Genomic DNA, 27,167 nt, shown 5'->3' with positions numbered 1-27,167 from the left:
CTCTTTCATCAGGAAGGTGTTGAGAAGGTGAAGGTAAAGAACGGGGCGGAGGCCTCTGCCCTGTTTTGGCACCAGAAAGTAGTGGCAGTAACAACCATGACATACTTCTAGAAGCTGCACCCTCTCAATGGCTCGAAGAGTCAGCACTTCCTGTAGTATGAGGGACAGATGGTTCTCCCAGAGCTGTTGTATGGATGGTGGCATGAGGATGGGGTTGTGGTAACCAAGAATGCATGACCCCTCCAAACTATCTGCAACACCCACTTGTCTGAGGTGACATTCTGCCACTGTCTGTGGGAATCTCTGCAACAGCCACAAAAGGACTGAGAAGCTTGCTGGTCTTGTGGGTATGGTTGTAATTGGTGGGTCTCCAGCCCTCTACCGTTGGCACCGAAGGTGAGAAAGGATGACTGCAGTTGACACAGAGCAGTGGGCAATTCTAGGTAGCAAGTCGTGACTCTGCTGCCCTTAATGCACTCTAGTACTTCGCCCAGCTAACCACCAAACAGGTGTCGCCCATCGAAGGGCATGCACAAAAAGCTCACCTGAACATCCTCCTAAAAGCCCATGCATCGCACCCAAGCATTGCACCTATAGCTCTGCCAAGGGAGTCTGCTGTGTTCAGTACACTCTGGATGGTTAATCTTGCTGCATCCCAACCATCAAGCATGTCTTGTGTAAGAATCACCCAACCCTCTCCTCATGGACCATGGGCAGTACCTGTGTCACCGAGTCCCAGAGAGTGTGGGAATATCTGGCCAAAATGTACACAGCTTTGACCAACCGTAAAGCCAGGCTGGTGGGGGAGATCTTCCCAAAGGTCTCCAACCGTTTGGATTCTCTATTGGGAGTAGTAGGAGAGAAAGCATTTGGGTTGACTCTGGCAGTCACGGCTTGCACAACTAAACTCTTGGGGGTGGGATGATGCACAAGGAATATAGAATCCCCTGGAACAGTACAGTGATGACGTGCATGCTAACGGTTGACAGGGACCCCAGAACAGGGCTTAGACCAGACCCCCAGGAGGGCTTCCTTAAAAAGGAAGCAGAGGCTCTGCACTGGAATGCCTAAGTTGAAGCACTTTAGTTAAAACATGAGTCTTAACCTCCACAAATGAGAGATAGAACAAGGGCCTCAGCTGTACTCCTCATGACCACTGTGAATGATGCACTCATTTCAGTAGCTGAGCCCGGTGGGGAGACTAAACCCAAAGTCTTACGAGGTGTCTAACCCATGGGTGTTCTCATCCGGGAAGGACTAAGCAATGTCATCAGTGGGGTCAAAGACCTCAGACTCATCCTCCTCCTCAAACACTCCAAAGGACAGAGGCACTGTGTCTCAGCCTGGAGTCTGTTTTGTCCAGAGCAGCGCCGGTCTCCACTCTGGACGAGGTTGAGGTGGTGCCATTTTGGAGTCAGAAAGGAAAATAGGAACACCCTTGTCATGCAAGTTTGGGACAACAGCGTTGAGGGACCAAGACCCTGTGATGGTGGTGGAGATGAATAGGGCTCGCAACAGGGTCCTTTGGGATCCAGAGGGTCCAACTGCCATTGCAGGAGGGCCAACAGTAATCCAGAAGTGACATTTCTCCGCTCCTTGGGGCCCGAAGGTGCTCCACAGGGAATGGGTTGCCCAAAGATATGGGCCTTAGCCTCACAGAACTTCCTGAAATTGGGCAGGAGTATCTCTGGACCTTCGGGGGCATCAAAAGGCAGTCCGAACAGGACTTGGGAATCTAGCTCGACCCCAGGCACCACAGGAAAACCAAGAGGGGATCAGTCACAGACATCTGCCTGTGATATTCCCCGCAAGGGTTAAAACCTTTAGGTTTCTGAGGGGACATGTCCCTAGCATAATGAAAACAATTAGCTCTCCAGATCGACAACAGTTGATGCAGGAATGAAGAAACTGATAGCATACTCATGTTAAACTAACATAGGCACCACACACATCCCCATCCGGTGTGGATGACGCTGAGGTGGAGCCATCTGCACAACGTACTGGAGCACAGAGGTGCTGCTCAAGATTTTCCAGATTCAGTCTGATGCCTGGGATATTCTAAGGTAAGGAATCTGTGGTTAGAAGTCTCTTCCAGAATTAAAAACTTATTACGCATTTAGCAAAAAAAGATTTCATATATCCAATTATTTTTCATAGTACAACGGTTTTGAAGCTTGAAACTGTTCTAACCTCCTATGCTATGCATTAATTTGCCAACTAACAGTCAGTCCTAGATATGTTTCTTGAATAAAATAACATTTTACATTTGGGCACTGACACTAGTGGGAGCCAGTATCTCCCTGACAAACCTACAATGATAGAGTATGGGACCTCCATCTTTACATACTTTTCTCCAGCAGTGGAGCAACATACAAGCAAAATTTTAACCATGTCATGATGCATGTGTTTAGGTACTTCAGGGAGTTGTAGACAGGAGGCGCAAGCATAGAGACAAACACTACTAGAGTTGTTTTTTGTAACTCCATCTTCAATTAGGATCTGTCATGGGTGTTTAGAAGCTTGAGAACTTGGAACAATAGTAAATGGCTGTTTCTTATTTTTGTTTTTAATCTCGCCTTAGGCAGACTATTACACATTATTTGAGGTCATAATTCTTGTACTATTCAATTCTTCTTTACATGTCCCTCAGATTCATACCTCCTGACCCAGGTGCACTCATCCTGTGATAGGCTAGTGTAAGATAGCAGACGTGGTTGTTTGTGGAATTGTATAATTTCTCCTGCTCTGTGTTTTCCATAAAAAGTGGTTCACACTTTCTGAGTTGCAGCTGAGAAGTGGCTTCCTCCGGCTGTCCCGGATTTTCCTCCTCTGGAAATGATTTTTATTTTAGTACTTTACTTAGCTTATCTTGCAATACATTTATTTGAAGGATAGGAAGCTTTTGGTTGGCTTGGGTGCACATACCCACACCAAACACGCTGCATGAATCACAATTATAATTTTTATGTAATTTATTTTGAGATACCCTGGTTAGATAGATATATGTTGAAGAGATTGTCATGATATGTGCTGATAAAACCCAGTCAGTGAGGAAGATGGCTGAGTATTGTTTGAAGGGCGACTGGAACTGGAGGTGATAGAGTATGCCGGTGGTAAGTTTTTCACAGAAAGAGAAAGAGACAGCGGTACCTGGAGTTTTCCTTTCAGCTGTAGAGTTGCACCTGCACCACTCAATGTGCTTTGCTTAGTTGCTCCAACCACTAAGTGGCAGGATATATGCATAATACTGAAATCTAGATGATGTCTGTGCTGAAAAAATGAATTTGACTAAAAAAAGATCCTACACCTCTTGAATACTTCAGCCACAACCTCTCCAATCTAAGCAATCTCTCTGTTCCCAACGTATTACATCAAGTTTCACTATATCAATTACAAGAAGAGAACCACGCATATTAAGCAATTTGCAAGCTGAAAGCTTGTGGCTGCTACTCTTCTTAAATGAATGATTTAATTGGCTGCCAGTAAGAGAAATTGTTGGAGCATACTGCTTCTCTTGGTCAGGAACCAACCCACTGTGCATGTGAGCAAGTTCATAAACGATGCGACAGGAAGGTTATATGGACGTCAGAACCATACTGGACAGCAGCAAAATCGTGGCCCTCATCCTCCTGGACCTCTCGGCCGCATTCAACACCATCTGCCACCACACCCTACGCTCACGCCCCAGGAATGCTGAAATCCATAAGAGAGCCCTGGACTGGGTCACCTCCTTTCTCACCGGCAGAGCCCAGAGAGTCCACCTCCCCCCCATTCCGCTCAGAGGCCACCAAAATCATCTGAGGCGTACCCCAGGGTTCGTCCATCAGCCCGACCATCTTCAACATCTACATGGCCCCGCTCGCTAACATCGCCCGATCCCACAACCTCAACATCATCTCATACACCGACGACACCCAGCTGATCCTCTCCCTCACCAAGAACTCCGCCAAGACTTACCTCCACGAAGGAATGAAGCCCATTACCGAATGGATGAAGAGCAGCTGCCTCAAACTCAATTCCGCCAAGATGGAAGTCCTCATCTTCGGCTCCACCCCCTCCACCTGGGATGACTCCTGGTGGCCTCCCACTCTCGGAACCGCTCTGACTCCCACCGACCACGCACCCAACCCAGGATTCATCCTGGACCCCTCACTATCCATGACCCAGCAAGTCAACGCCATCTGCTTCTCCTGCTTCAACACCCTCTGCATGCTCCGAAAGATCTACAAATGGATACCAACTGAAACCAGAAGAACATTCACCCAAGCCCTCGTACACAGCAAACTGGACTACAGCAATGCCCTCTACGCAGGAACCACAGCCAAACTCCAGAAGAGGCTGCAACGCATCCAGAATGCCTCTGCATGCCTCATCCTGGACATCCCCCGCCACTGACACATCACAGACCACCTGAAAAACCTGCACTGGCTCCCAGTCAACAAGAGAATCACCTTCAAACTCTTCACCCATGCTCACAAAGCACTGCACAACACCGGACCAGAATACCTGAACAGATGACTCTCCTTCTACACCCCGACCCAGCATCTCCATTCCAGTGACCTCGTCCTAGCAACCGTCCCACGCGTATGTAGAACTACAACCAGCCGTAGATCATTCTCACACCTCACCACCAAAACGTGGAACACTCTTCCCACCCACCTGCACCAGACCAAAGACCTCCTTACCTTCAGGAAACGTCTCATGACCTGGCTGTTCGAGCAGTAGCAGAACCTCCCCCACTCCCCTCCTCAGTGCCTTGAGACCCTCACGGGTGAGTAGTGCGCTTTACAAATCCCCTGAATGATTGATCTAGTATTAACCTTTTAGATGCGGGCGTCGGCCACTGGCCGACGCCCTCACTCCCTCCCTGGTACGGGTCACGACCAGTGGCCGACACCAGGGAGGGGGTTAAAAATCCTCCGGTGCAATGCACCAGAGGATTTTTAATTTTTATTTTTTTAACCGTGGGAGATGCGGAAGAGCTTCCGTGTCTCCATCCCACCCGCCCCCTTATGACGTCAGCGCGCCGCGAGGCACGCTGACATCACAGTTTTTCCCCACCGGAGAAGGAGAGAAGCAGGTAAGCGTTCTCTTTTTCTCCGGTGGGGAAAAAAAGGCCAAAACGGCCTCCCCAGATGCCAGGGAGGCATCGATGGAAAGGGGAGGCACTCCCCTTTCCATCGATGCCTCCCTGGCACCGTTTCCTGGCCGTGGATCGCAACGCGTCTGCGATCCATGGCCAGGAAACACCCCTAGGCACCAGGGATCTTCTTTGCGGGGGTCGGCCCCATCGTAAAAGGGCCAACCCCCCATCCCCCCCCCCCCGGGGCAATATTTATTTATTTACACGGTTTTGGGGGGCGATCGCGCCCCCCACAATAAAAAAAAAGTTAAAAAAATAAATAAAAATGAAAACAAAATGGCGGGGTCGGCCCTTGGAACACGGGCCGACGCCAGGGGGAAAAAAAAGACATGTAGTTTTGCCTGGGGGGGGGGCGATCGCGCCCCCCCCAGGGTAAATAAGAGGGAAAAAAAACGAATTGTTGGTGGTCAGCCCTTAGGGTGACCATCAATGGGGCCATTTTTTTTTTTATACATGTGTGCTTTGCCAAGGGCAAGCACACATGTATAAAAAAAAAAAAAAAAAGGTTTGTGACATGGGTCTTGTTTTCTTTCTCTCTCTCTCTCTCTCTCTCTCTCATATATATGTATACACACACACATACACATATATATATATATATATATATATATATATTTTATTTTTTCAGGACAAGCATTGCAGCGCCCATGTGCTGCTTTTCTGACTTGTTGGTGTGTATCTGGGCTTCTAACAACGCCCACCTCACGCCCATCACTACCACTCGTTCGTGGGCTTGCCCTTCAAAAATCCTTTGATTACATTGGAAAATTATTTACCTTTGTCCCTCCTTGGGGAGGTTTTGTTACCACCTTGGCCATCGCCCCTGGTACATGGCTAATTGCACTTTTGCTGTTACGTTTAACTGCGAGCGAACTTCTTTTCCTTTTGTGTAACTCTTCACATGATGCTCATGGTGGCCGTGGCGCTGTGAATCGGCTCTCTTATGTGAAAGAGTTTAACTTTCAATTATCAACTTATGTGGCAAGAAAAGTTGGGTTAGGAGTTTATAACGCTAATAGCTCTAACTCGACCAGATGCGAGACCCATTGCATTGTAAATGCGTGTTATTCTTGTGTGTGTTGTTTTATAATGGTGAACAATTTCACCGCACTCCACGAGGACCGTGATCAAGACTCCTTGGTGAGTTGAAACACGTTGGTGGTTATTGACTGCAATAAAATACACGTTTATTTGTACGTGGAGTGCGGTGAAATTTTTCGGCATTAGATCATTTCTAGATTGGTCTTCTCTGTCACTGGGCACCGGCAGTGGAGTGTGCCGCCCAGCAACCCTTCAACCACTTTGTTTCTAAACATATATATATATATATATATATATATATATATATATATATTATTATATGGAAAATGTCACTTACCCAGTGTACATCTGTTCGTGGCATTAGTCGCTGCAGATTCACATGCTGTGCACATCCCGCCATCTGGTGTTGGGCTCGGAGTGTTACAAGTTGTTTTTCTTCGAAGAAGTCTTTTTTCGAGTCACGAGACCGAGGGACTCCTCCCATTTCGACTCCATTGCGCATGGGCGTCGACTCGATCTTAGACTGTTTTCCCCGCAGAGGGTGAGGTAGGAGTTGTGTATGCTAGTAATAGTGCCCATGCAATGGAGTGAATACGTATGTACATAATGAAGTTTAAAGTAATATATTTACAAATTTACAAATGTTCAAGATCTACTTCTGAACGGCTACAGGCTCCCGGGGAGGCGGGTGGGCGCATGTGAATCTGCAGCGACTAATGCCACGAACAGATGTACACTGGGTAAGTGACATTTTCCGTTCGATGGCATGTGTAGCTGCAGATACACATGCTGTGCATAGACTAGTAAGCAGTTATCTCCCCAAAAGCGGTGGTTCAGCCTGTAGGAGTTGAAGTAGTTTGAAATAATGTTCTTAGTACAGCTTGACCTACTGTTGCTTGTTGTGCAGTTAACACATCTACACAGTAGTGCTTGGTAAATGTATGAGGCGTAGACCATGTTGCTGCCTTACATATTTCGTTCATTGGAATATTTCCTAGAAAGGCCATGGTAGCACCCTTCTTTCTGGTTGAGTGTGCCTTTGGTGTAATAGGCAGTTCTCTTTTAGCTTTAAGATAGCAGGTTTGAATGCACTTAACTATCCATCTAGCAATGCCTTGTTTTGAAATTGGATTTCCTGTATGAGGTTTTTGAAAGGCGATAAATATTTGTTTTGTCTTTCGAATTAGTTTTGTTCTGTCAATGTAGTACATTAGTGCTCTTTTGATGTCTAATGTATGTAGTGCTCTTTCAGCTACAGAATCTGGCTGTGGGAAGAACACTGGTAACTCTACCGTTTGATTCAAGTGGAACGGTGAGATTACTTTTGGTAAAAATTTAGGATTGGTCCGTAGAACAACTTTATTCTTGTGTATTTGAATAAATGGTTCTTGAATGGTAAATGCTTGAATTTCACTCACTCTTCTTAGAGATGTGATGGCAATTAAAAATGCTACTTTCCACGTTAAGTATTGCATTTCACAAGAGTGAATGGGCTCAAAAGGTGGACCCATGAGTCGTGTTAAGACAATGTTGAGGTTCCATGAAGGAACTGGTGGTGTTCTTGGTGGTATAATTCTCTTTAGGCCTTCCATAAACGCTTTTATGACTGGTATCCTAAACAATGAAGTTGAGTGCATAATTTGCAGGTAAGCTGAAATTGCCGTAAGATGTATTTTAATGGAAGAGAAAGCTAGTTTAGATTTTTGCAAATGTAGTAAGTATCCTACTATTTCTTTTGCAGATGCGTGTAAAGGTTGAATTTGATTATTATGGCAGTAATAAACAAATCTTTTCCACTTATTTGCATAGCAGTGTCTAGTGGTAGGTTTTCTAGCTTGTTTTATGACCTCCATACATTCCTGTGTGAGGTCTAAGTGCCCGAATTCTAGGATTTCAGGAGCCAAATTGCTAGATTCAGTGATGCTGGATTTGGATGTCTGATCTGTTGTTTGTGTTGTGTTAACAGATCTGGTCTGTTTGGCAGTTTGACATGAGGTACTACTGATAGGTCTAGTAGTGTTGTGTACCAAGGTTGCCTTGCCCATGTTGGTGCTATTAGTATGAGTTTGAGTTTGTTTTGACTCAACTTGTTTACTAGATATGGAAGGAGTGGGAGAGGGGGAAAAGCGTACGCAAATATCCCTGACCACTTCATCCATAGTGCATTGCCCTGAGACTGATGTTGTGGGTACCTGGATGCGAAGTTTTGGCATTTTGAGTTTTCTATTGTTGCAAATAGATCTATTTGTGGCGTTCCCCACATTCTGAAGTAAGTGTTTAGTATTTGGGGGTGAATTTCCCATTCGTGGATCTGTTGGTGATCCCGAGAGAGATTGTCTGCTAACTGATTCTGAATCCCTGGAATAAATTGTGCTATTAGGCGAATGTGGTTGTGAATCGCCCAATGCCATATTTTTTGTGTTAGGAGACACAACTGTGTCGAGTGTGTTCCTCCCTGTTTGTTTAGGTAATACATTGTTGTCATGTTGTCTGTTTTGACAAGAGTGTATTTGTGAGTTATTATGGGTTGAAATGCTTTGAGCGCTAGAAACACAGCTAACAGTTCTAAGTGGTTTATATGAAACTGTCTTTGCTGAATGTCCCATTGTCCTTGGATGCTGATTGAGGTGTGCTCCCCACCCTGTCATGGATGCATCTGTCGTTATTATGTATTGTGGCACTGGGTCTTGAAAAGGCCGCCCTTGGTTTAAATTTATACTGTTCCACCATTGAAGCAAGATGTATGTTTGGCGGTCTATCAACACCAGATGTAGAAGTTGACCCTGTGCCTGTGACCACTGTGATGCTAGGCACTGTTGTAAGGGCCGCATGTGCAACCTTGAGTTTGGGACAATGGCTATGCATGAGGACATCATGCCTAGGAGTTTCATTACTAATTTGACCTGTACCTTTTGGTTTGGATACATGGCTTGTATTACATTGTTGAATGTTTGGACTCTTTGTGGGCTTGGAGTGGCAATTCCTTTTACTGTGTTGATTGTTGCTCCTAGGTATTGCTGTGTTTGACACAGCAGAAGGTGTGACTTTTAGTAATTGATTGAGAAATCTAGTTTGTGTAGGGTTTCTATGACATAATTTGTGTGTTGTGAACACTGTATTTGCGTGTTGGTTTTGATTAACCAATCGTCTAGGCACGGGAACACATGTATTTGCTGCCTTCTGATATGTGCAGCTACTACTGCTAGACATTTTGTAAAAACTCTTGGCGCAGTCGTTATTCCGAATGGCAACAATTTGAATTGGTAATGTATCCCTTGGAATACAAACCTTAGATACTTTCTGTGTGAAGGATGTATTGGTATATGGAAATATGCATCCTTTAGATCCCGTGTTGTCATGTAGTCTTGTTGTTTGAGCAGTGGGATTACTTCTTGTAATGTAACCATGTGAAAGTGGTCTGACTTGATGTATGTATTTAATATTCTGAGATCTAGTATAGGTCTTAGTGTTTTGTCTTTCTTGGGTATCAGAAAGTACAGTGAGTAAACTCCTGTGTTTAGTTCCTGTTTTGGTACTAATTCTATTGCCTCTTTTTGGAGCAATGCTTGAACTTCTAATCCTAGAAGATTTATATGTTGTTTTGACATACTGTGTGTTTTCGGTGGGACTGTTGGAGGGAATTCGCGAAATTCTATGCAATAACCATGCTGGATAATTGCTAGTACCCAAGTATCTGTTGTTATCTCCTCCCAATATTTGTAAAATTGGCTTAGTCTTCCCCCCACAGGTGTTATGTGATGGGGATGTGTGACTTGTAAGTCACTGCTTATTTTGAGGACTTTTGGGGCTTTGGAATTTTCCTCTATTTTTTGGGAATTGTCCCCCTCTATATTGCCCCCGAAAACTCCCCCGCTGATATTGGCTTTGGTAAGTGGGCCTTGTTTGTGATGTTGTGGTTTCTGTAGGTTGTCCTCGAAACCCTCCCCTAAAAGGTGTTTTGCGAAATGTGCCTCTGCTCTGCGGGGAGTAGATTGTGCCCATGGCTTTTGCTGTATCAGTGTCTTTTTTGAGTTTATCAATAGCAGTGTCGACTTCCGGCCCAAACAACTGCTGTTCATTAAATGGCATATTTAGCACGGCTTGTTGAATTTCCGGCTTGAAACCGGACGTGCGCAGCCATGCGAGCCTTCTTATTGTTATTGCAGTATTTACTGTCCTTGTAGCCGTATCTGCTGCATCCATTGAAGACCGTATCTGATTATTAGAGATACTTTGTCCTTCTTCCACCACTTGTTGTGCTCTTTTTTGGAACTCCTTGGGTAAGTGTTCTATCAAATGTTGCATCTCATCCCAGTGAGCTCTATCATATCTTGCCAAAAGTGCTTGTGAATTGGCAATGGGCCATTGGTTTGCTGCTTGTGCTGCAACCCTTTTGCCTGCAGCATCAAACTTGCGACTCTCTTTGTCTGGAGGTGGTGCGTCCCCCGAGGTATGAGAGTTTGCTCTCTTACGAGCTGCCCCGACAACTACTGAGTCTGGTGTTAACTGGGTTGTAATATAAACAGGATCTGTTGGCGGTGGCTTGTACTTTTTCTCCACACTTGGAGTTATGGCTCGGCCTTTAACAGGATACTGAAAGATTTGTTTTGAATGTTTTAGCATTCCTGGGAGCATAGGTAGTCTTTGGTATTGGCTATGAGTGGAGGATAGCGTGTTAAACAAAAAGTCATCCTCAATTGGATCGGAATGCAAGGTGACGTTATGGAAAGCAGCTGCCCTTGCGATCACCTGTGTGTAAGATGTACTGTCCTCAGGAGGGGACGGCCTGGCAGGGTACGAGTCTGGGCTGTTGTCCGATACTGGAGCATCGTAAAGGTCCCATGCATCGGTATCATCTTGACTCATGGCAGTATGAGTCGGGGAGTGCATCAGTGGAGGAGTTGCTACTGGTGATGTGTGCACTGATGGTGGTGGAGACGGTGGTGGAGTTGTTTTCTTTGCTACCTTTGCCTGTGGCTCCTTGTCCTTTTTTTGAAAGGCAAGTTTTCTTTTTATTTTAATTGGGGGAAGAGTGGTTATCCTCCCTGTGTCTTGATGAATGTGGAGCCTCCTTTGAGTATAGTCTGGCTCTACAGCTTGAAGTTCCTCTCCAAATCTATGTTTTTACATTTGGGAGGACAATCCTTGTTCCTCTGTATAGGAACCTGTTTTCGGCTCCGAGGCTGGATGTTTCGGAACCGAAACTTTTTTGGACGTCTTTTTAGGCTCCGAAGAAACCTTTGTAATTTTCAGCGTGGAGGTTTCTCGTGCCGAATTTGTTTGGTGCCGCTGTCACGGTGCCGAAATTTCTCGGAGCCGATGTCTCGGGTCCGAGATTGCTGTGTGGCGGTATCTCGACCGGAGTCGGATGACTTCGACACCAGCGTGCCATTTTTCGGTGCCTTGGCTCGGTCACCTATTTTTTGGGTTAAGCCATGGCCTGTTGGCGGGGGCGTCCCCTGGGCTTTTGTTCACTTCTCGTGAGTCTTATGTTTCGACGTCTTACTCACGGTTTTCGGCATTTCTTCGGCCTCAAGCTCTTCCGAGTCCGACTCTTGGATAGAGAAAGCTTCCTCTTCTTCCTCGAAAAGCTCTTGTCCTGTCGGCGTCGACGCCATCTGCAATCTTCTGGCTCTTCGGTCTCTTAACGTCTTTCTGGACCGAAACGCTCGACAGGCCTCACAAGTATCTTTCTTGTGCTCTGGGGACAAGCACAAGTTACAGACCAAATGCTGATCCGTATACGGATACTTGTTATGGCATTTTGGACAGAAGCGGAACGGGGTCCGTTCCATCAGCCTTGAAGTCGCACGTGGCCGGGCCGACCAGGCCCCGACGGGGGATCGAAAAAACCCCAAAGGGCCACCGGAGCTCTTCAAAATTCGGTGTTGATCTGTTGTAACTAACCCGATACCGAACGCAAACAATACCGACGTTTTTTCCGAGATTCTAACTAACTTTCAGACCCGAAACACGGAGCGAAAAGGAACACGTCCGAACCCGATGGCGGAAAAAAAACAATCTAAGATGGAGTCGACGCCCATGCGCAATGGAGTCGGAATGGGAGGAGTCCCTCGGTCTCGTGACTCGAAAAAGACTTCTTCGAAGAAAAACAACTTGTAACGCTCCGAGCCCAACACCAGATGGCGGGATGTGCACAGCATGTGTATCTGCAGCTACACATGCCATCGAACATATATATATATATATATGCAACACAAATTGGTTAAAAAGATTGTTGCGCAGAGCACTCCACTGCCGGTGCTCAGTGATGGAGGAGCGCAACCTCGAAAATATTTTGTGAACAAGAATCTCACCGCACTCCACGAGGTTCAAATTGACACGTTTTATTGCAAGTTTAAACAAAGAAAGAGAAGAGGGACTCATTTACTGTGATCAAGAATCCTTGAGAGTCGAAACGCGTACGTGGCAGTTGCTTGCAATAAAAGATGCCAATTTGAACCTCGTGGAGTGGGGTGAGAATCTTGTTCACACAATATATATGGAAAATGTCACTTACCCAGTGTACATCTGTTCATGGTATTAGTCGCTGCAGATTCACATGCTGTGCACATCCCGCCATCTGGTGTTGGGCTCGGAGTGTTACAAGTTGTTTTTCTTCGAAGAAGTCTTTTTTCGAGTCACGAGACCGAGGGACTCCTCCCATTTCGACTCCATTGCGCATGGGTGTCGACTCGATCTTAGACTGTTTTCCCCGCAGAGGGTGAGGTAGGAGTTGTGTATGCTAGTAATAGTGCCCATGCAATGGAGTGAATACGTATGTACATAATGAAGTTTAAAGTAATATATTTACAAATTTACAAATGTTCAAGATCAACTTCTAAACGGCTACAGGCTCCCGGGGAGGCGGGTGGGCGCATGTGAATCTGCAGCGACTAATGCCACGAACAGATGTACACTGGGTAAGTGACATTTTCCGTTCGATGGCATGTGTAGCTGCAGATACACATGCTGTGCATAGACTAGTAAGCAGTTATCTCCCCAAAAGCGGTGGTTCAGCCTGTAGGAGTTGAAGTTGTTTGAAATAATGTTCGTAGTACAGCTTGACCTACTGTGGCTTGTTGTGCCGTTAACACATCTACACAGTAGTGTTTGGTAAATGTATGAGGCGTAGACCATGTTGCTGCCTTACATATTTCGTTCATTGGAATATTTCCTAGAAAGGCCATGGTAGCACCTTTTTTTCTGGTTGAGTGTGCCTTTGGTGTAATAGGCAACTCTCTCTTTGCTTTAAGATAGCAGGTTTGAATACACTTAACTATCCATCTAGCAATGCCTTGTTTAGAAATTGGATTCCCTGTATGAGGTTTTTGGAAAGCAATAAATAGTTGTTTTGTTTTTCGAATTAGTTTTGTTCTGTCAATGTAGTACATTAGTGCTCTTTTGATGTCTAATGTATGCAGTGCTCTTTCAGCTACAGAATCTGGCTGTGGGAAGAACACTGGTAATTCTACCGTTTGATTCAAGTGGAACGGTGAGATCACTTTTGGTAAAAATTTTGGATTTGTCCGTAGAACTACTTTATGCATGTGTATTTGAATAAATGGTTCTTGTATGGTAAATGCTTGAATTTCACTCACTCTTCTTAGAGATGTGATGGCAATCAAAAATGCAACTTTCCATGTTAAATATTGCATTTCACAAGAGTGCATGGGCTCAAAAGGTGGACCCATGAGTCGTGTTAAGACAATGTTGAGGTTCCATGAAGGAACTGGTGGTGTTCGTGGTGGTATAATTCTCTTTAGGCCTTCCATAAATGCTTTTATGACTGGTATCCTAAATAATGAAGTTGAGTGCGTAATTTGCAGGTAGGCTGAAATTGCGGTCAGATGTATCTTTATTGAAGAGAAAGCTAGCTTTGACTTTTGCAATTGTAGTAAGTATCCTACTATATCTTTGGCAGATGCGTGTAAGGGTTGAATTTGATTATTATGGCAGTAATAAACAAATCTTTTCCACTTATTTGCATAGCAGTGTCTAGTGGTAGGTTTCCTAGCTTGTCTTATGACCTCCATACATTCTTGTGTGAGGTCTAAGTGTCCGAATTCTAGGATTTCAGGAGCCAAATTGCTAGATTCAGCGATGCTGGATTTGGATGTCTGATCTGTTGTTTGTGTTGTGTTAACAGATCTGGTCTGTTTGGTAGTTTGACATGAGGTACTACTGAGAGGTCTAGTAGTGTTGTGTACCAAGGTTGTCTTGCCCATGTCGGTGCTATTAGTATGAGTTTGAGTTTGTTTTGACTCAATTTGTTTACTAGATATGGAAGGAGTGGGAGAGGGGGAAAAGCGTAAGCAAATATCCCTGACCAGCTCATCCATAACGCATAGCCCTGAGACTGATCTTGTGGGTACCTGGATGCGAAGTTTTGGCATTTTGAGTTTTCTTTTGTTGCAAATAGATCTATTTGTGGTGTTCCCCACATTTGGAAGTAAGTGTTTAGTATTTGGGGGTGAATCTCCCATTCGTGGATCTGTTGGTGATCCCGAGAGAGATTGTCTGCTAACTGATTCTGAATCCCTGGAATAAATTGTGCTATTAGGCGAATGTGGTTGTGAATCGCCCAATGCCATATTTTCTGTGTTAGGAGACACAACTGTGTCGAGTGTGTGCCTCCCTGTTTGTTTAGGTAATACATTGTTGTCATGTTGTCTGTTTTGACAAGAATGTGTTTGTGTCTTATTATGGGTTGAAATGCTTTGAGCGCTAGAAATATCGCTAACAGTTCTAAGTGATTTATGTGAAACTGTTTTTGCTGTATGTCCCATTGTCCTTGGATGCTGTGTTGATTGAGGTGTGCTCCCCACCCTATCGTGGAAGCATCTGTTGTTATTACGAATTGTGGCACTGGGTCTTGGAAAGGCCGCCCTTGGTTTAAATTTATACTGTTCCACCATTGAAGCGAGATGTATGTTTGGCGGTCTATCAACACCAGATCTAGAAGCTGGCCCTGTGCTTGTGACCATTGTGATGCTAGGCACTGTTGTAAGGGCCGCATGTGCAACCTTGCGTTTGGGACAATGGCTATGTATGAAAACATCATGCCTAGTAGTTTCATCACCAGTTTGACTTGTATCTTTTGATTTGGATACATGGTCTGTATCACATTGTGAAATGTGTGAACTCTTTGTGGACTTGGAGTGGCAATCCCTTTTGCTGTGTTGATTGTTGCTCCTAAGTATTGCTGTGTTTGACTCGGCAGAAGGTGTGACTTTGTGTAGTTGATTGAGAAACCTAGTTTGTGGAGGATTTCTATGACATATTTTGTGTGTTGTGAACACCGTCTTAGCGTGTTGGTTTTGATTAACCAATCGTCTAGGTATGGGAACACTTGTATTTGCTGCCTTCTGATATGTGCAGCTACTACTGCTAGGCATTTTGTAAAAACTCTTGGTGCAGTTGTTATTCCGAATGGCAACACTTTGAATTGGTAATGTATCCCTTGGAATACAAACCTTAGGTACTTTCTGTGTGAAGGATGTATTGGTATATGGAAATATGCATCCTTTAGGTCTAGTGTTGTCATGTAGTCTTGTTGTTTGAGCAGTGGGATTACGTCTTGTAATGTAACCATGTGAAAGTGATCTGATTTGATGTAGGTATTTATTGTTCTGAGATCTAGTATAGGTCTCAGACTCTTGTCTTTTTTGGGTATCAGAAAGTACAAGGAGTAAACTCCTGTGTTTATTTGTTGTTTTGGTACTAACTCTATTGCTTCTTTTTGTAGCAATGCCTGAACTTCTAGTCCTAGAAGATCTATATGTTGTTTTGACATATTGTGTGTTTTCGGTGGGATGTTTGGAGGGAATTTGAGAAATTCTATGCGATAACCATGCTGGATAATTGCTAAGACCCAAGTGTCTCTTGTTATTTCCTCCCAATGTTTGTAAAACTTGGTTAGTCTCCCCCCCACAGGTGTTATGTGTTGGGGATTTGTGACCTTGAAGTCACTGCTTGTTTGGAGGAGTTTTGGGACTTTGGAACTTTCCTCTATTCCTCTGAAATTGTCCCCCTCTATATTGTCGCCGAAAACCTCCCCGCTGATACTGGCTATGGTAAGTGGGCTTTGTTTGTGAGGTTGTGGCTTCTGTGGTTTGCCCTCGAAACCCCCCTCGAAATTGTGTCTTTTGAAATGTGCCTCTGCTCTGTGGGGAGTAGAGTGCGCCCATGGCTTTGGCCGTGTCAGTGTCTTTCTTAAGTTTTTCGATCGCAGTGTCCACCTCCGGCCCAAACAACTGCTGTCCATTGAATGGCATATTCAGCACAGCTTGCTGTATCTCTGGTTTAAACCCTGATGTACGCAGCCATGCATGTCTCCTTATTGTTACTGCTGTGTTGACAGTTCTAGCAGCTGTGTCTGCAGCATCCATTGCTGAGCGTATCTGATTATTGGAGATACCCTGTCCTCCTTCTACTACTTGCTGCGCTCTTTTTTGGAACTCCTTGGGTAAATGTTCAATAAGGTGTTGCATCTCATCCCAATGGGCCCTATCATATCTGGCTAGCAAAGCTTGCGAATTTGCAATACGCCACTGGTTTGCTGCCTGTGCCGCCACCCTTTTGCCTGCAGCATCGAATTTTCGACTTTCTTTATCTGGAGGTGGTGCATCTCCTGAAGTATGAGAGTTGGCTCTTTTGCGCGCTGCTCCCACTACAACAGAGTCTGGTGTTAGCTGTTGTGTAATGTACACTGGGTCTGTTGGTGGCGGTTTATATTTTTTATCTACTCTTGGAGTAATGGCTCTCCCTTTAACAGGCTCCTCAAACACTTGTTTGGAGTGTTTTAACATTCCGGGTAGCATAGGAAGACTCTGATATTGGCTGTGTGTGGACGACAGTGTATTAAAAAGAAAGTCGTCTTCAATGGGCTCTGAATGAAGGCTGACATTATGAAATGCAGCTGCTCTTGACACCACCTGTGCGTAGCCTGTACTATCCTCTGGTGGCGATGGTTTAGCTGGATAGTATTCTGGACTATTATCTGACACTGGTGCGTCATAAAGGTCCCATGCGTCAGGGTCATCTTGACTCATTCCTGTATGAGTTGGGGATTGCATCATTGGTGCAGTGGCTACCGGTGATGGTTGCGGAGAGTGATGTGGGGATGGTGGCGGTGTTACTTGTTTAGCCACCTTTGCGTGTGGCTGTTTGTCTTTGTCTTGGAAGGCAAGCTTGCGTTTCATTTTGACTGGAGGAAGAGTGCTGATCTTCCCTGTATCTTTTTGAATAAAGAGCCGTCTTTGTGTGTGATCTGGCTCTATTGCCTGTAATTCCTGTCCAAATCTATGTGTCTTCATTTGTGTGGACAGTCTTTGTTCCTCAGTGTAGGAACTTGTTTTCGGTTCAGAGGCCGGATATTTCGGTACCGAAACCTTTTCGGCTGCTTTTTCCGGCTCCGACGAAACCTTTTTTACTTTCGGCGTCGTGCTCTCTCGGTGCCGAATCTTCTCTGAGCCACTATCTCGGGCCCGAGATTGCTGTGTGCCGGTATCTCGACCGGAGTCGGATGACTTCGACACCAGCTCGCCCTTTTTCGGTGCCGAAGAACGGTCACCTACTTTTCGGGTTAAGCCATGGCCTGTTGGCGGTGGCGTCCCCTGGGCTTTAGCGCTTTTCTCGTGAGTTCTTGGTTTCGACGTCTTACTCATGGTTTTCGGCGTTTCCTCGGGATCGATCTCCTCAAAGTCCGACTTCTGGGTGGAGAATGTTTCTTCCTCCTCCTCGAAACGCTCTTGAACTGTCGGCGCCGACGCCATTTGCAGTCTTCTTGCTCTTCGGTCCCGGAGTGTCTTCCTGGACCGAAACGCTCGACAGGCCTCACAAGTATCCTCCTAGTGTTCTGGTGACAAACACAAGTTACAGACCAGATGTTGATCTGTATATGGATACTTGTTATGGCATTTTGGACAGAAGCGGAATGGGGTCCGTTCCATCAGCCTTGAAGAGACACGTGGCCGGGCCGACCAGGCCTGATGGGGATGGGAAAAAAACCTGAAGGGCCACCGGAGCTCTTCTTAATTCGGTGCCGATCTGTTGTAACTAACCCGATACCGAACGCAAACAATACCGACGATTTTTCCGAGATTCTAACTAACTTTCCGACCCGAAACACGGAGCGAAAAGGAACACTTCCGAACCCGATGGCGGAAAAAAAACAATCTAAGATGGAGTCGACGCCCATGCGCAATGGAGTCGAAATGGGAGGAGTCCCTCGGTCTCGCGACTCGAAAAAAGACTTCTTCGAAGAAAAACAACTTGTAATACTCCGAGCCCAACACCAGATGGCGGGATGTGCACAGCATGTGTATCTGCAGCTACACATGCCATCGAACATATATATATATGCATGCATGCATGTCTTTTCTGTAGTGGCAGTTGCCATAAAGTAGCTGAGTGGATTAGTAAAGGCAAGCGTTACCTGCGCCTTAAAACAAATGTAATGCCAGGGGGACTATGGAGATATGAGTGGCACTTTTGCTGGGTAGTACTGAGGGAATTAGAAGAGGAGGTAATGGGAGGCAGAGCACCAAAAATTACTGTTGCACAGGGTGTGTGGTAAGGTGAAGTAATACATTCTTTTTTTGTTTTTTTCAGTGTTTTCAGAGAATCTGCAGAATTGGAGAAGAAGCGAAGGTAAGGTGACGACATTTCCTGTAGTACACAACAAACATACCCACAAGCAATTTTGTGACTATCTGCCTTCTACGTAGGCTAGTAATTTAGAGGGACAGTTTAGCCAGTTGCAGAGATGGCCTCTCGTTGGATGACTGCTGATCAAGCCCTAGCTCGGGTTATGGAGGACAGTTCTGATGTAGGCTCAGAGACTGAGACAGCAGACACTGAGACAGCATCTGAGGGAGAGGACAATGGGGCAGATTCTGGGAGTGATTTTTCAGTCGGCGGAGTCCCATCTGACGACACCTCTTCCAGTGAGTCTGAAGGAGACAATGACGACATCCGTGCTGTCCCTTCGCAAGCACATTCTGGGCAGCGGGACCACATTGGGTTAGCCGAACCCAGAGAGGACGTGCTTGCTGCCGCAAGCACGTAGAGAGAGTGCTCTCTTGGCAGCCCCCCTGTTTGGTTCAGCCCCAAATTCCACCTTTTACTGGTGACGCTGGATGTAAAGTCGATACAGCTAACTTTTTGCCAGTCGACTACATCTATCTGTTTTTGGATGTTGACTTTCTTCAGAAAGTTGTGCAGCAAACAAATTTGCGTGCAGACCAATTTCTGAAGGAGTGCGGAGGCACTCTAGTGCCCCATTCTAGGGCACGCCAGTGGACTCCCACTTCGCTGGCGGAGTTGAAGATATTTTTGGGCCTTACGTTCAAATGGGGTTAGTACAGAAACCCACCTTGCAGTCCTACTGGACGACTCGCACGGTTTGGGTAACTCCCATCTTCGCACCATACATGAGCAGAGATCGTCTTTTGCTACTGCAGCGCATTCTGCATTTCAATGACAATTCTGCTGCATTGCCCCGGGACCATTGTAGATCATGACAGGTTGTTCAAAATTCGGCCTGTGGTGGAACATTTGTCTGCCAGGTTTCCAGAGATCTATACTCCTGGAAAGAATATAGCAGTCGATGAGTCCTTGATCCTGTACAAAGGACGGCTGCTTTTCAGACAGTACATTGCGAGCAAAAGAGCTCGCTATGGCATAAAGCTGTACATGCTGTGTGAGAGCTCTACTGGCTATGTGTACAGCCTGAGAGTGTATACAGGGAAGGATTCTACCCTAAACCCTGTAAGTTGCCCTCCCGCGTTAGGGGTCACAGGTAAGATTGTATGGGAACTTGTCCAGCCACTTCTTCACAAAGGTTATAACCTTTATGTGGACAATTTCTATACAGGAGTAGAGCTGTTCAGTGAGCTCTACAAAGCTGGCACTGTGGCCTGCGGTACAGTTCGTTGTAACCGCAAAGGATTCCCGCAGGAGCTTGTTTGAAAGAAGCTCCAGAAATCACAGAGTACTGCATTGCGTTCTAACGAACTGCTCGCAGTCAAGTTCCTAGATAGGCGTGATGTATACGTGCTCACTACAATTCATGATGAGAGCACTTCTCCCATCACGGTTTGGGGTCAGATGGCCGAAGTCCACAAGCCCATCTGTATACTCGATTACAATAAGTACATGGGTGGAGTGGACAAGAACGACCAGGTTCTTCAACCATACAATGCGTGTCGTAAAACTCGCACTTGGTACAAGAAACTGTTTACCCACCTGATTCAGATGGCAACATATAATGCGTATGTTGTTTACTGTCAGACAACAACAGGAAGACTCATGACTTTCCTTGACTTCCAGTTGTCTGTAATTGAAAGCCTCACTGCTGTTACAGAAGAAGCAGCAGCCTCCACCTCATATGTTCTGGAGGATGTGGCAAGGCTGCAGGAGCGACACTTTGCTGATCGCATACCTAAAACACCCAAAAAGGATTGTCCATGTCGTCGCTGTAAAGTGTGCTCAAAGCATGGAAAGCGGCAGGAGAGTCGGTATTACTGTCCCCAGTGTCCATCACAACCAGGCCTCTGTATCCCTACTTGCTTTACGTTGTATCATACTAAAGCAAAGTTCTGGGAAATCGACTGAGGTTGAGCTGCTGTTGGGTAATCCTTTCAGTGGCAGTGCATGGATACCGAACGTCCATGGGCCACTGCTTCGTTAGGCAAGGAGCCACAGAATTTTACTTCATCATGGACTTCCTTTTGGCGTGGTCGGTGTTCTGTTCAATTAACATGCATTTTCTTCCCCCTACTGCATATACTAGTGGACAGAACATATGCCACATTGCCACGGAGTACCCTTTCTTCACCTGCATGTCTACCTTACTTTCAACGGTAGATATGCTCTCTCAGTTCGAGGAATCACTTTGTAGGGCATACTTGGAAACCCCCAACTTGCTTCCACAAACTAGTGTAGGTTCACTTGGCTATTATACAGGATTAGCCAGGACTCTGATGAGAACAGAGACATGGATGGGTAAGGAAAGCTTATGGTAGGAGTGCCTTCACAGGGTTATTGCACAGGTAGAAGGCAGATAGTAAAGGTAGTACAGATGTACATCATCTACACCTATGGATACAAACCCATTGGTGCCATCCCAGCACTGAAGGAGAATGACTTGTATAGGTCAGTGTTTGACCTGCTTTTCATGTTCATCCTCCATCAGAACTTAGTAGATGTTCAGTTTGCTGTATAAGTGCATTATAGTCACATCACTGCACATAATGTTGGCTGGGACATATGCTACGTTCTCATGGACTCCCCTACGTACCAAACACTACCCTTTTCCATAGCCTATGACCTTCTCTTTAGGGAACATCATGAGAAATCCCCAGCATGTCTCCCTTAGTTTCAAAGGTAGATATGCTCACTCAGTTCGAGGAATCGCTTTGTACGGCATACTCGGACACCCCCAACTTGCATCCACAAACTGGAAGGAGTTGGATTTAGCACAGAGAGTGCGTTAAAGGCGCATGAAAAACATGTCTTCCTGAGCCTCAGGTGGCTGTCACAGGAGTCATTAGTAAAGATTCATTATGCATGCATTTGGTAATGTTAAGGAAGAAGGAGGCAGTTACTTGACAGGTGGTAAAATGTAGTCAAACTTATTCCGTTCTGTGGCGTGTGAATGTGATGGGCCCTTGTCTGGCAGCGGTAAGTTAATGCGAGTGGAGTGATTGGTTGGATTGGGCCCGTGGCTGGCGATATGAAAGGGTTGTTTGTTGTGCGTGAATGGCGTGTGAATGGACCATAAAGAGGTTGGTGCCTGGACGCGGCTTTATGGCCCACCTTCAGAAGGCTTGGTTTCAATATTCAGATACTTTGATAAGTAATCATGCTTTGAAACCATAATTTCTGGAGGTGCTAAAACCAACCAGTGTGAGTGGTGGGTTAACTTTAACAAACTAGTACCAGGGGAGTCCAAGGGTGCAGGACTTGCATGGCTCTCACCAGTTTTCCTTCACCCAGAATCCCCTTGAAATTACATTATGTGCTTAAAAAACACATTTTCCTTGCATTCCAATGAGCAGAAGTCCAGGGATCTGCAGGGATCCTCAAAATTCCTACCACCCAGTGTTTCCCCACTTGTCCTGATAAAAACACAACCCCGCTTGTGTGCCTGCGCCTAGTGCCTGCTTCAGGAATGAATCACTCCAGGGTTAACAGTAGACCTCAAGCAAGGACTACCATTGACCCTTGTGTGATCAATTCCTGTCGCGGGCGCTAGGCCTACCCACACAAGTGAGGTATCATTTTTATCGGGAGACTTGGGGGGACGCTGGGTGGAAGGAAATTTGTGGCTCCTCTCAGATTCCAGAACTTTCTGTCACCGAAATGTGAGGAAAACCTGTTTTTTTTGCCATTTTTTGAGGTTTGCAAAGGATTCTGGGTAACAGAACCTGGTCACAGCCCCGCAAGTCACCCCATCTTGGATTCCCCTAGGTCTATAGTTTTCAAAAATGCACAGGTTTGGTAGGTTTCCCTGGGTGCCGGCTGAGCTAGAAGCCAAAATCTACAGGTAGGCACTTTGGAAAAAACAGCTGTTCTATCAAAAAATGGGATGTGTCCATGTTTTGTTTTGGGGCTTTTCCTGTCGCGGGCACTAGGCCTACCCACACAAGTGAGGTATCATTTTTATCGGGAGACTTGGGGGAACATAGAATAGCAAAACAAGTGTTATTGTCCCTTATCTTTCTCTACATTTTTTCCTTCCAAATATAAGAGTGTGTAAACAAGACGTCTATTTGAGAAATGCCCTGCAATTCACATGCTAGTATGGGCACCTCGGAATTCAGTGTTGTGCAAATAACCACTGCTCCTCAAAACCTTATCTTGATCCCATTTTGGAAATGCAAAGGTTTTCTTGATACCTCTTTTTCACTCTTCATATTTCAGCAAATGAATTGCTGTATACCCAGTATAGAATGAAAACCAACTGCAGGGTGCAGCTCATTTATTGGCTCTGGGTACCTAGGGTTCTTGATGAACCTACAAGCCCTTTATATCCCCGCAACCAGAAGAGTCCAGCAGACAAAACGGTATATTGCTTTCAGAAATCTGACATCGCAGGAAAAAGTTACAGAGTAAAACGTAAAGAAAAATGGCTGTTTTCAGCTCAATTTCAATATTGTTTTATTTCAGTTGTTATTTTCTGTAGGAAAACCTTGTAGGATCTACACAAATGACCCCTTGCTGAATTCAGAATTTTGTCTAGTTTTAAGAAATGTTTAGCTTTCCGGGATCCAGCATTGGTTTCACACCCATTCCTGTCACTAACTGGAAGGAGGTTGAAAGCACCAAAAATAGTAACAATGGGGTATGTCCCAGTAAAATGCCAAATTTGTGTTGGAAAATGTGGTTTTCTGATTCAAGTCTGCCCGTTCCTGAAAGGTGGGAAGATAGTGATTTCAGCACCAGAAACCCTTTGTTGATGGCATTTTCAGGGAAAAAACCACAAGCCTTCTTCGGCAGCCCTTTTTTCCCATTTTTTTGGAAAAAACTAAATTTTCACTGTATTTTGCCTATTTTCTTGGTCTCCTCCAGGGGAAACCACAAACTCTGGGTACCATTAGAATCCCTAGGATGTTGGAAAAAAAGGACGCAAATTTGGCGTGGATAGCTTATGTGGACAAAAAGTTATGAAGGCCTAAGCGCGAACTACCCCAAATAGCCAAAAAAGGGCGCAGCACTGGGGGGGAAACGGCCCAGCAGCTAAGGGGTTAATAGGAACTTCAAAGAAAATACTTGCAAGTCAACAGGAATCATACATTAACATCTGGGGAGACGCGCACATTTGGTGAAAACTGAACCCTAGACTTGGGTTAACTGAGATCAACTCTCAATCAGCCAGAACAGTGGTAGTAAGCCTAGGGCAGACTGAGGTGTTCCTACACTATCACTCCACATTGCAACCCCATTCTCCCCCATCAGATTTAATATATTCTGGGGAAATCATAAACCTTAACAAATAATTAAGTAATCAAAAACTTGGTTCCATCTGAAGCAAAGAACGATTATGGAAAGGATAGGGTCAGTAGACATTTTAGAGACTAACAATCACATTTACTAAGTTAATAAATGAGCAGATATATTTGACAGATGAAACAAAGTATATAAGCTAAGGTTTGCACGATTGTTGCGATATTCAATATCTCCTGTTTTTTATCCGTTTTGCTGGGGGAAACAACTGGTGCATAAAAGGTCAAAGGACTTGATACACTGGACACTGACTTATCCTTTTGACTAAATGGTGCATTCAGCCTACTGGTGGTTACTGCCAGACCCATTTACCACTCTTGTTCTTGTGAAATTAACTTTTTGATTTGTCTGGTACAGTAACAGCTGCATACAGTAAATCAACACAACACTTACACAGAGTCCTTACCTGACCCCAGAGACCCCCGCCTAAGCAATTTCTATTTTAGAGACCACAGTTCTAGACCATGTTTGAATTTCCTATATTGGCTTCAGTTAAAGTGTGGAAGATATCTACATTTTAATAAATTAAAATGCCTTTTGAACAGACTAAACATGTCAGACATTCCCATTTAAATGACCTGTGCATGGCATGGAACTTTAATCTAAATGTAAACACCGACTTGGTCTCCCCCCAAGTTTATTCATCGAGATGAAATACATTGGATAGGAAGAGACAAGCTGTTAACCCAACAAACAGATCTAAGCTGCCTAACAGTTACTGAGTTGATTGCCTAAGAGATATTGATTGACTAATGTGTGCACTATTCTACCTTCGAGCTTTTACCTCAAGAACCACTGTTTGTGTTTTTAAAAATAAATAAATAGTGGGTGTAGACTGGTCTACATGTGACCACTCCAATGAAAGTGAACAAACTCCCACCAGGAAACTCCAATTAAGATCATTTGACCCTCCGCCAAGCATGTGCGCCGTTTTGAAATGCAGTGGAAGAGACCACACCTTTAAAGTATTTTCTACAGTAGGATTCCTACCTCCAGTGACACATCGCCGAGACATCTCCCAGATGATCAGGCCAAAGCTGTAAATGTCTGCCATTATATAGGCCTGGAAGTGGTTCTTGTTCAGGGTCTCATCCAGGACCTCTGGTGCCATATAACGCTTTGTCCCAACTCTGGTGTTTTGAGGTATATCTACCTCATTTGTATCACTGCAAAGGCACGTATGTGAGAAGGCAAATAACAGTAAGCATGTTAGAAGTGGCATTGCAATGTTTTCATGCAAGATTATTCAATTGAAATGAAAAGACAAACATGCATATTCTAGAAATTGACAAGACCTCTTCCATGCGTATTAACGTTAATTGTGCTATGGATGTTTTCTTTTATATTAACAGCAGTACTTTCACAGCTATGATTAAATAGACAACTTTTGGATGGGTGCCTCTGGGGAGACAACTATACAATATATGGTTATATTACAGCAATTCATGTATGTCTACAGTAATAGCTGCATTTATGCAGCCATTCTACATTTAAATTTACCCAGTGCTACGGAAATTAACAATAGACAATTTGTAAATTACTGTCCATATTCATTAACTATTTGCATTTGTACAATTGTAGTAAAAGCTGAACTTCTAATTTATTAAGTACACATTCAATACTATACAAAAATACTTCAATTGTATACCAACTCTGGTACACAAATACCTGCCCTTTTATTATTACAGTTGCCTTTAAATACATTTACTCTCTTTATGGAATAATAGCTATTCCTCTACGATGTATTCTACATCATTTAGAATACTCGATGTAATTATTTTGTAAATAGCTGTACTGTACAGTAACAAAAGGTATGTTTCAAAACAAGTGATGTACTAAGAGTGAGATATATAATAATAATGCTAATTAACCTGAAAGCATCTGCTCGTAGAGTGTAGGAATGTGAATTCAAATGCTTAGCTTAGTACTGCCATCTAGAGTTAGGCTCGGACATTTGCAAGTTGTTTCCCTTTAAAGAAGTCACTTAAGTCGCAAGATGTGGTAAAATTTCTCGCAGTGTACACTACTCTTGGGCACCGCAATCATGTTAGATTGTTTCTGAACAGGGGTTGGGTGGATGTATGGTGCTGCAGCACAATGTAGAATATGTACAGTGATTATGAGATTATCTCACAGAGGTACAGCATCCAGGGAGGAAAGTGGGTGCATGTGAATCTACAGTACTACACACTACAAACTTATGTTTATTGGCTAATTAGCACTTTCCATTTGTTGCATGTATGGCTGTATAGCAGTTCCGTACAATCCCCGGTTGCTAGTGAGTGGATGAGGCAGATGTGTGGAATAATGTCCTTAAAATGGCTTGGCCAACTTCATCTTGCTGATGGGTCAAGATGTACATACAATAAAGTTTACTAAAAGTGTGTAGAGTTGACCAGGTGGCTGCTTTGCAAATACTGTCGGAGGGGATGTTGCATAAGAAGACTGTAGTAGCCACTTTCTTGTGAGCTGACAAATAAAACGATAGGGAACTATTTTTTATTTTTCTGTCGCTGGCTCACCCAGGGGGCCGACACACCTTCGCCATTGCTGTGCAATCCACCAGGCTTAATCAGCCCAGAAGATTGGCTGCCTTTTGTGAGGTTTAACAAAGGAGATGAAGAGCTGGTTTGATTTGAGGAAGTAATTTGTCGTATCAAGATAATTCATGAGAGATCTCTTAACATCTAACATATGCAGTGCTCTTTCTACCACAGAATTGGGATGCAGGTAGAAGATTATAAGTTCCATGGTCTAGTTAAAATGGAAGGGCAACACTACCTTAGGGAGGAACTTATTGTTGGTTGTAGGAGCTTCCCTATCTCTGTCTAGCTGTATGAAAGGCTCTTGAATGTTAAGTGCTTGCTTATCGCTGATGCGACAAAGCATGATGATGGCCACAAAAAAGGCACTACATACGGTATGAGTGGTAGGCTCAAATGGTGACCCATACGTCTGGTACTGACTACAT

General features: G+C 44.6%; 1 protein-coding gene across 9 annotated transcripts in view; it reads right to left on the bottom strand.

The window, feature by feature from the left end:
* The window catches only part of BMPR1A (bone morphogenetic protein receptor type 1A), a 435,163-nt gene that overhangs the window by 22,581 nt on the left and 385,415 nt on the right, over window positions 1-27,167 (bottom strand). For all 9 annotated transcript variants that reach the window (XM_069240617.1, XM_069240609.1, XM_069240610.1 and 6 more), the window contains one exon: window positions 25,187-25,362. In XM_069240617.1, the coding sequence (XP_069096718.1) occupies window positions 25,187-25,362 (176 nt within the window). The remainder of the gene's footprint in view (window positions 1-25,186; window positions 25,363-27,167) is intronic.

Source organism: Pleurodeles waltl, chromosome 6 (assembly GCF_031143425.1).
Source record: "Pleurodeles waltl isolate 20211129_DDA chromosome 6, aPleWal1.hap1.20221129, whole genome shotgun sequence".
In the NCBI taxonomy this organism is placed as follows: domain Eukaryota; kingdom Metazoa; phylum Chordata; class Amphibia; order Caudata; family Salamandridae; genus Pleurodeles; species Pleurodeles waltl.
The sequence above is the reverse complement of the archived record's forward strand: the minus strand, read 5'-3'. Positions and strand labels throughout refer to the sequence as shown.